Source organism: Acartia tonsa, chromosome 4 (assembly GCF_053477335.1).
Source record: "Acartia tonsa isolate MP-2025a chromosome 4, ASM5347733v1, whole genome shotgun sequence".
NCBI classification, from domain to species: Eukaryota; Metazoa; Arthropoda; class Copepoda; order Calanoida; family Acartiidae; genus Acartia; species Acartia tonsa.
Window position 1 is genome coordinate 39,589,769 of NC_137263.1, and position 10,449 is coordinate 39,600,217.

Here is a 10,449-nt window from a genome sequence, read left to right on the forward strand (position 1 = left end):
GATTAGAATATAAACAAATGCACTCTATTTCTTTTATTTGATTGGATGATACACCCATTAAAATCCCAATTTTAGATTCAAACCCTTTCAGACTACAATATTGTATGAACTTATAAAATTACAAAAAGGGGGCATGGATGGATGGACAAACATTCCCTTCAACCATCCTATTTCTTGTCAAGATACAAAATACATCATTAATTAAAAATAATAATATGTTTCTTTCTTTTTTAAATATTTCACTTAATAACATGATTTATATCTTTTATTGTCGTAAGAAATTCCTCCCCTTAAAAAATATCTTCATCAAAGCCATTAAAATTAATTTAATATTATTATACTAAGGTGATTATGATTTTAGTTGATGAAAAATTATAATAAAAAAGATGATGTCATGAAATTACAACAAATCCATCACTTTAGTTGTCATTAAAGAAAGTTTCATCATAAACCAGTCGAAGAAAAACTATTTGGATATTTTCCTATGGTCACAGTTTATTTTATTTTTTGAATTTTCGTGATTTAATCTGTTAAATCTATTCCTCATTTAAATTAATTTAAGAATAATTTTCTATAAAAAAGAAAACTTAAAAGTTTAAGTGAAATAATCAGTTATGACATAAATCGAAAGTTTATTTTTTCTTGAGAACTCCGAAAGCAGGTATACTCTTTGCCTGCGTTGCAGCAGCCAGGGCTCCAGATACTACTCCCACCGGACCAACACCCTACAAATATATGTAAATATTTAAATTTCAACTGTAAAAGTAATAGGATGTCCGTCTGTGTGCCTGTAGATTAAGATCTCACTATCTCACTATCTGATATGGTTCTCCTTTACATTAGAGCTTCGTAAAATTATTTTGGGTAGGGGTACCTACGGTCCACCCACAAAGGAGAAATCACCCTGAAAAATACCCCTCTTAAAACTAAAATATAAATGTTTGAGAGGCTAAGGACACAGCCACAAGTCAGAAAATATAAACTTACCGATGCTCCTTGGTCCCATTTTGATTTTCTTTGCTGAATGACGTTCAAAGCTTCTTTTATATTTGTGTCCCCTAGCTTTTTCTTTGCTTCTGTAGCCTAAAAATAAAATCAAAGTAAAGAATTTAAAAAAAGAGGAAATAACCACAATTTTTAAAAGCGAAGCTTTTTACCGGTCTGTCCGTACGTAACTATTAACTCTTATCGTTAATTTATGCATGATAGAATTGTCCTATTAACTTCAAGAGGATTTCTGTAATAGTTAGGTACGATTAAGAAAGCATAACAACTCTATGCTCGCTACCAGAAAGTCTGTATGTCCATTTAAATTATGCCAATTTTGTTGCTAAAAATGTGGCATTTTCACTCTTCCCCTGTACAATGTTTACCTTTGTAAATTTGTCCATTTCAACTTGTTGTTGTTTTCTCAGTTCATCATAATAGGATTCTTTTCCAAACAAATGGCCGTCATATAATTCTGGGGGGAAGTTTGTACCTGGAATATTATTAGTCATTTCAAATAGGTTTTGTTCATTTCTATTTCAATATTTGGTGATTTCACTTAAAGTGCTCAAAATCTTACCATATTTTTGAAATAAATAAAAAATAAAGAGAATTGGGTATTATTTTCCATATTGCTAACCCATGCGTGGCTACCCGGTGCTCATTATAACCTAACATAACCTGACTTAACTTAAAAAATAAACACACGAAAATCTACCCCCTTCCTTCTTATTCAAAATATAATAAGGGGGGCCGGGCGGGGGTTCTGTGCTCGACTAGGTACTTCTTTTTATTAAAGTAACACTTTCAGGAAAACTATACATATAAACAGTTAGTATTGGTTATATCATATTGACGCAGTATGGAGGCATACCTGCTGGAGGAATGAACGTTAGCAAAATTAGACATAATTACCTCAATTGTAGAATTAATCTATAAATTGCCAAAATTACTTTAAATAAAGAAAATGTAAGTTTTTGAATCATTAATGGGATATGACATCTAAATGTTTGTTTTGTTAATAAAATATAAAAAAAATATAATTACCTAATTCATCAATATTCATGTGGTCTATGAGTTTAGAGTAAATACTTGGATTTCTGAAAGCTTTATTATTTTGTATAACAGCATTGAGATCCCACCTCCCTCCACTGCCAACCTTTCTGTTCCACATACTTTCTATTTTACCCTAAATAATACAAAAAATTAAAAGAAAGAAAAGAGGGGAATAGAAAATGAATATAAGAGTGAGATAGAAGAAATATTTTGTTTAGATCCGGGGCAGGTTTAAAGCTATTTGCGTATTTTGCTGTTTTCCTTGATGCATAAATATATGTATGCGTCGCAAATTAGTCGAACGGAGATGAGAATTCGAGGGATAGAAGACTCACTCAAGCCATTAACTAAAATATTAATATGGTGACCTGTAATTCAGCTGAGCACTGTCCCGTTGGTTCTGGAGGTAGTTGAACTCCCTCCAGCCAGAGTTCCTCCATGATGTGAGATCTCTCTAGTTCATCCTTATCTCCCTCTAAATTATCCTTGTCCTCATCTTCGGACTCAAGCTCCATAGGAACTAAAAATATATCATCCATTGTTAAAAAATTTATATATAACCCTTTTCGATATTATGCATGAGAGTTTTGAGGATAATAGGTAAAAATATAGTATTATACCTGACTCCCTGTCCTCGTCTGACATGCCTGCATCAGGATCCTGATACGCTACCAGTCCTTTGGTTGCTGTTGTTGTCCTTGTTGGCGTCGTTGATTTGGCACTGCCTGCGCTACCAGGGGTACCAGACACACGAGAATCTTTTAACCTAGACAAATTGAAACATATAGTGCAATTTCATAATGCTTCTGCCCTTCATATATAAAAAATCCGTACTTCCGACTTGATTTGCTTACGACATTTCTTTCCGTGATTGTAGCTTGCATTCTTGATGTTGAAACAGTGTCGGATTCGAGCCTCGGCCAGACAGATTCATAATAGAAGAATTTAAAAAAGGATAACTACAGCTTTTAGGTAATGCCAGGCCTTGGCCCGAAAACAGTAATATCTCATAACCAATCACGGTTAGTACTTCCAGACAAAGGTCGTGCTACCGAGAATTGGTAATGGTCCTTGGACAACTATTCTCTACCTGTCTACTAATGAAGAAGCTGTCTCCGCGCTGTTCTTCTCCTCCCCACCATTCATCTTATCCCTTCCTCCCTCATCCTCCTCCCCCTCAGAGTCTGTGTAGGTTCCAACAAGAGAATTCAAAATTGAAGACATTTTTATGTTCTGGAAGTAATAACAAAACATTCTATTGAAAATTGACCATGAAATTGTGTCACCTATTTGGTTAGTGAAAATTCACAATGTTTTAACTTAACATAAATAAAAAAACATACATTATGAAACATTTTGAATTACAAAAAGAATTTAAAAAAATAACAACTTAAAATGAGATTTTACAATATAATACAAAATGCTGATTGAAAAGTTAGCAACAATATTATACAAAGAATGGAGAGAGGTTAACTAAGCAAAAATACAAATAGCCAATTACATTTGGTAGCTGATTATATTTTAGCTTACCTAAACCAACATGTTTAGTGTTTACTGGCATGTATAAGTATCAGCACAGAAGGTATGAGACCATGTGATGGTAGAATACGACCAAATGTATTGTTTTCTACATATTAAACCTTTCTTTTCTCTTCTGCATTTGTTCGTTGAGAATTACAGAATTGGTACCAACGTTTGTCTTTACTGCAGGGGCCTGAAAATTAATTTTATTAAAGTAGTGTAATTCTAATGTAATCATTTCCGTTAAAGTTATCAGTTCTCTGTGTCTAAGTAAGAACTTTGAACCACTGCACATTGGGGTAAATCAACCAAAAAGGGGATTTAATTATTTAGTACCCTTAAAATTCATCTCACAAAAATTTTATACTTTTTTGTAGGTAATTTAACAACAAACAAATTTGCTTTTATGTTTTTTTCTGTCATTTGAAAGGAACATGGAGATAAAGGTCATTTTATGAAGGTAGATAGAAAATTACCAGATTAACCCCTCCCGAAAATAGCCCCCCCTTACCCTATCCATCTATCTATCCATCTATCTATTTATATATCTATCCATCTGTCTATCCATCTATCTATCCATCTATCTATCCATCTATCTATCCATCCATCTATCCATCTATCTATCCATATATCTATCCATCCCTCTATCCATCTATCTATCCATCTATCTATCCATCTATCTATCCATCTATCTATCCATCTATCTATCCATTTATCTATCCATCTATCTATCCATCTATCTATCCATCTATCTATCCATCTCTTTATCCATCTCTCTATCCATGTATATATCGATCCATCTATCTATCCAACAACTATTCATCTCTTTATCCATCAACTATCAATTTATCCATCCATCAATCTATCCCTCTATCTATCCATCCATCTATCCATCTGTCTATCCATTTACTTATCCATCTATCTATCCATATATCTATTAATCTACCTATCCATCTATCTATCCAATAACTATCTTGAATATTGTGTTTAAAATGTCTAATTAGGGGTTTTGGTTATCAGAGCAATATGAGAATTGTTTAGTAGCGCAGCTACCCTATCACTAGCTTTTTGGGCCCTTTAAAGTGTAACTAGGTTAATTGTAGTCCGATTTTAGTGTTCAAAGTGTCAAATTTGGGGTCATGGATTTCATTTCAGTAGGAGGGGAGGGGATGGTGTAAATGGGGGTGGATGGGGATCCTTATTTTAGCAAGCTACAAGTTTCACTTTATTTTTATGTTTAATAAATCCATTATAAATGTGGGCATGATTAACATAAATTTTTATTAACTAATATCTATATTTATAATGATATTATGATTCTTGTTTACTGTTTATATGTACACTAGCGGCTTCGCCCCTAGCCTCTAGGGGATTTGCCCCAAGAGGTAATTAAACAAGGATGACAACATCCATGAAAGAAGCGAAGCTCTAAAATGGAAGGACAAACGAACATTAACACTTGTGAAGTGTCAAAACTGAATATTAATGCATGTCTATACAAAATAGTAATTAAAACTGATTAAATACATGTTACTGTTTAAGGACAGACTGACGTTTTTAGCACTTGATTATAGAGATGCTTCGCTTATAACAATAGACGTTATTGAAATAGGAATCAGTATTAAAAAAATCAGATGAATAGGATATTTTTAACATTCAAAACCATTATTTGTTGTCAAAAAAGTAAAAATCAGCTTGTTATAAATGGATGTATGGACTTTCTGGTAACGATTTTAGAGTTGCTGTGCTTTCTAAGTCGTACCTAACTGTTGTAGAAATCAGCATGAAAAGTTTGAGATCGATAGGACAATTCTAGCCTGTTTAAGTTAAGTAAAAGAGCTAACTGTACCAGACGTACGGACGGACCGACCCTAATTATAGAAATATGAAAAAATTGAGGGGGATTTTTATTTTTGAAAAAGATCTTTAAACAACCACAGGACCAGTAGATATATTCCCTGAAGAGTAGAATTCAATCAGTTTAGTGGTTAGCGAGATCTTAAGGGATGGGCGGACAGACAAACAGACATCAAGCTACTTTGTATTATATATTAACACCTAGGGATCTAAGGAACAAAACAATAACCGATTAATATGTACATCCCCAATATTGATACATATTTAATAAATACATATTTAATAAATTACATTACAAAATTATTTGTCTGTAGATGACAATTAGTGGTTGAAAAGTTTTGACACTCATCTTAATGAACTTTGAAGTTTGGGGACTAGTGAAATTAACAGTCCCCTCCCTTTCTAAATAAAACTGCTGACTTTAAACATGAATACCCTGTAACTACATAATTTAAAAACAAAGCATTACCAATAGACAGACAGATAGACTACTTGCTAATTCCAATTTAGAATGATTATAAGAACCTCACATTATTTGAATGTTAAATTTACCTTTCCGCAGTGAGGTAGGGGACATTGGGCTGTTTATAACACTAGTCCCCAAAGTTTTACAGTTGTGTGTTCAAACGTTTTAACTACTAACTTTAATCTACACAAGGGGTAATTTTGTGTATTATCATTGGGGATGTACAACAATTTATTGACCTTTGTCTTATCCCTTTAGATCCCTGATATTTGTAATAATCTATAGAAACGATTATTTAGTTACATTAAAACATCAAACATAAAGAGGTTTAGATTTAGGTTTTAATTCTAAGTCAGAATAAATATTTCCCAATATGTCTATGTTTTTGTGTCTTTTATTTATTTGAATTATATCTTAAGTTTTGACTTTAAAAGCGCATTTAAACGCCTTTTCTTACAAGCTTTTCGTGCACCCATGTTCAGAAAACGGGCTAAAAACCCCTACGGGGGCGCGGGGGGTTAAATGAAACCAGTACTGGCGATTAAAATATGTCTTTGGGTAATCAAATATCGTTTTTTTAGCCGGCGACACCCGGCGAAAACATGTTTCCTCTTACTGTCTTCATAAATGTTGATTAAAAAACAAACAAATAAAAACTAAAATCTTGACTTCAACTAGAATTATTTAGGACTAATTTCTTCAATTTGTGTTTTTTTCTTTTATACTGTCAAAATATATGGAATGCATGACTCATCAGAAGTTATTTTGTCTAATTACGTTAATTCTAAGAGATTTTATAATACTTTTAAAATTGTTGGTGAAACACAAAAAGTATGCCTTTTTCTGTAAGAAAATTTTTGCATTTCTTGACTTCCATGCATTAGAATGCTTACTTAAAAAGTGTATTTTTACGATTCCTTTAAAATCTGATGTACATTGGGTATGATAATACTCATAGAATGTTTAAAACTTGATTTGGGGGTGGTGAATTGTTGCCCCTATGTGCACTGGACCAATTGGTTAACAATTTTCTAATGTATCATTAGGTTTTTAACCAAGGGCCAGTGGGGAATCAAGGGTGGGGACTCAACCCTCGAGAAAGAGAGGGGTAGGTTCCTGGTAAAATCCTTAAAGGTAATGTGTTATAAGTGAAAAACAGTAGTAGAACGATAAAATTTATGTTAACTTAAAAAAAAAATAGTCTATAGTTCTTTTCAATAAGAAATACACATTATTAGTGAATATTATCGTTCTACTACTATTTTCAAGCCTTAAAACACCAGGGAGAAAGGGAGGGGACAATGGATCGACTATTTAATTTTTACGAGTCTCAGACTTTGGGTACTGGCTTAAAGGGAATGTGCAAGAATTTAGCAGTTTCTGACTGAGTTTGGGTACTTGCGCATGAAATGCCGCTACTCGTTATGTATGTTTTGAATATTGCAGACGGGGAGAAGGGATAAGGGAAGTGGGGGCAAGGGAAATAAACACTCGTTGTGTTAGTTTGGAATGTAGCAGACGGGGAGAAGGGAGGTGGGGGCAAGGGAAATAATCAGAATAAAAAGGGGCAGTCATATTCTTGCTAGCAGCTGGCCGGGTCCAATAATCTTGTAATATAAAAATCACACCTAAAAACCTCAATATATTTCATCAAAAACCAGTTGTAATTTCACTTTACATAACGCTATGGAAATCTATTATTCAATTAACAATCCCTTTATAATTTCCTACAAATTTATTGGATTAAACTGGATTTCATGCTCTTTCTTTAATAACTCTTATATTAAATTAATTGCCCATTGTCCCCTCCCTTACTCCCTGTTAAAACACACACCTTTACGGATTCTACCAGAAACCTACCCCTCTCTTTCATGTTTAACCTTGTGGATTGATTGAGTAGAAAAGCTTACTTTCTCGTTTTTGGGAACAACACCAAATCTTTCTTGTCTTTTCTTGATAGCCTCAGATACCTCGGCTTCTTTTACATGGGGTGATACTGTCGCACCAAATCTTAAATAAAGAACAAGTTATTCTAATTTTAAAAATCAAGTCACACTTAAAAATTCCGTGGTGCCTGAATTGTAATTTGTGAATGATAGAGTTTTTTAAGCGATTGTGATTTTGATATATTTATGCAAGGAATTTTTAAGGAATATATTGGTAATTTTTTTTAAAGGTATGATACAAACCTCTCTGCTCTTTTCTTTAGAATGTCGATGTCTACTGGGGGCGCCTCGCCAATCTTTGTGGACTTCTAAATAATTGTACTTTAAAAATTAAATATAAGTCATCCTATGTGCTAAGGTAGCTTGATCCAGCAGGATCTAGGCATTCACTGAACCCAATGCATTGGTCCAAAATCATAGGAGAAGTTATTAACTAATAATTAAAAATGAATAAAGGCAAAAACAATACCCTCATTTTGTAGCTTACACCTGAAAATTAAAACAATAAGAACATCAACTAATTATGGTTGTTAAGTTTTTCAATAAAAAGTAATTCGGCAAGGGTTTAACACTTCCCCTTCAATCCATTAATAGTACACAGGTAAGTAGTTAAAAAGTATTTTCATATTGTTTCCACCCTCTTCTTTACAGTTATCATTTCTCACCTTTCCAGAGTCAGTATCTGTAACCGCCCCGCCGAACCTTTGAGCTCTCGCCATTTTCTTGGCCTCATCAGACTGGAACCCGCCAAACCTCTCCTTCCTCTTCAGGATGGCCTCCTCCTGGGACATTCCATTCTTGGTATCTTCCTTTTCTTCTGTGTCTTTGGCGTCAACTGTTATCTTGGCAGGAGAAACTGCCGCAGTAATTTTATTTTCCTTATCCTAAATAAAAGACAGTGTTTTCGTTGTTTAGAAAAATCGTACAATCACGTGTAGGACACAGAAGAAATTGCAATTTGCATGAGTATATATAGAATAACAGAAAATAAAGTAAAATAAAGAATAACAGTTATTTATAATAAAAATATTACTTACATCTGACGTTTTTAGTTTTTTAGTTGGTGAAGCTCCGTCAGTTGTTTGTTTCTTTAGCTCCTCTTCGGCTGCCTTTAAAAACGCAGATTTTATAATTTAAAGATTAATATTCCCATTGCTACTTAAAATATCTTGAATGATTGTAGTAGTTTATCTCCAACCACCTTACCAAGAAAATTTTTTTATTGATAACTTTGACAACCTTACACCAAACCGAAATATTAATAATATAATCTAATATTATTGAAAAAAGCTAAGAAATCCTTAGAAAATCAAATTTGATAGCCTAGATATACTGATGTTTAAAAAGTATTATGTGAGACTTTTAGGATCAATAATACTTTGTTTTAAATTCTAAATATCTTCCTTAATGGCCTCATCAGAAATCTGTTCATCTTGGTCTAGATCATCGTCAAGAAGAGAAGCACTTTCAGCCTGCTGCAGACGTTCAACCAGCTCCTGTTTATTACCCGTTACTGGCAAACCCTACATAAGATACAGATTAAAGATTATCAACTTTCATAAGTATTTTAATTCAATATTTGTGACTTAGTCAATTTTAAAGTTTATGTTAACAATACTGAAATACCTAATCTATAATAAATTGTCATTAAATAATATTAAATGGATTTATCAATATAAAAACAGTGTTGTTTTAAAACTTGGCGAAGGATGTGCAGAAAAGAATTCGAACAGGGATAAGTCTAAGGTGAGGAAGAGTAGAATTGCGAGTAGAAAGAAACCCTCACATGCAGCTCAAAAGCCTTTTTAAAATCTATAAGAATATGTAATCGTTGAATATTTCCATTAGATATTATAAATGAACGTAAAAGTAATCCTCTACCTTTGCCTTTAACTCATTCTTCAAATCAGCAACTTTCATGGACGCAAAGTCAGACATTGTGAATTTTCTAAAAAAAAAACTTCGAAGAATTTCTTATGTTGAAGTTATAAATCTATTATTGTAGTAATGGAATCTTTAAATTTTTATCTTATCATATTATTTATTTGTTATATACGTACTTAATCTTGTATACCCAAATGATTTATAGTTAGTGGAATTAATAAATACCATACCATACCAAAATAGAAAATGTAAATTAATCTATACAGCATCATTCTTCCAAAATCTTATGATTATTTCCCGCAAAATCAGATCCATATTGGACTTTGTCCATAAACCTTCACCTATAAAAATTATGTATCATATTTACCCCGATTTTAAAAATTAATTTGTTAATATATATGAAGAATCTTAGCCAACTAGGTGTACAAGCGGATACACCCCCTGGAATCCTCTAGGTGCACTAAAGGTTGAGGCGAATGGAGGAAAATCAATTCCCCCCATAACAATTACAGTTTAAAATTTGAGTATATAAAAAACTCACTTCGAAAAGTGATATTCTTCCCTAGATTTATAAGAAGCTACGTTATAAAGGAGAACCATACCGGATCAGCGGTAAAGATATAATTCGGTGAAGACATACACATAAACATCATGTTGCTTTAATAGGGAATGGAGGCAAAGCCGTTATAATAAAATGCAATGTTAATCTTCATAAAAGTGTGCTTAAAAACG

The 10,449-nt window shown here is 32.9% G+C and overlaps 3 protein-coding genes across 5 annotated transcripts in view; all 3 read right to left on the reverse strand.

Moving 5' to 3' along the window:
• The window catches only part of Sec5 (exocyst complex component secretory 5), a 305,887-nt gene that overhangs the window by 25,125 nt on the left and 270,313 nt on the right, over window positions 1-10,449 (reverse strand). The gene's annotated exons all lie outside the window — the stretch shown is intronic.
• LOC145317154 (uncharacterized) lies at window positions 21-3,297 on the reverse strand. Of its 2 annotated transcripts, XM_080158087.1 has the most exons (8): window positions 3,134-3,297; window positions 2,664-2,809; window positions 2,412-2,563; window positions 2,035-2,176; window positions 1,374-1,480; window positions 988-1,083; window positions 620-725; window positions 314-423 (listed from the first exon to the last, which is right to left on the reverse strand). In XM_080158087.1, exons 1-7 carry the CDS (start codon window positions 3,295-3,297, stop codon window positions 633-635), a joined length of 900 nt encoding a protein of 299 aa, XP_080014213.1. In that variant the 3' UTR covers window positions 314-423; window positions 620-632. The 2 variants fall into 2 exon arrangements, with proteins under 2 accessions (XP_080014212.1, XP_080014213.1); XM_080158086.1 differs by having other exon boundaries at window positions 21-725.
• Window positions 3,440-9,819, reverse strand: LOC145317155 (SAP domain-containing ribonucleoprotein-like). Of its 2 annotated transcripts, none has more exons than XM_080158089.1 (7): window positions 9,715-9,819; window positions 9,246-9,356; window positions 8,871-8,942; window positions 8,499-8,717; window positions 8,077-8,141; window positions 7,798-7,897; window positions 3,440-3,757 (listed from the first exon to the last, which is right to left on the reverse strand). In XM_080158089.1, the coding sequence occupies exons 1-7, from the start codon at window positions 9,769-9,771 to the stop codon at window positions 3,671-3,673; spliced, it is 711 nt and encodes a 236-aa protein (XP_080014215.1). In that variant the 5' UTR covers window positions 9,772-9,819; the 3' UTR covers window positions 3,440-3,670. The 2 variants fall into 2 exon arrangements, with proteins under 2 accessions (XP_080014215.1, XP_080014214.1); XM_080158088.1 differs by having other exon boundaries at window positions 8,871-8,941; window positions 9,236-9,356.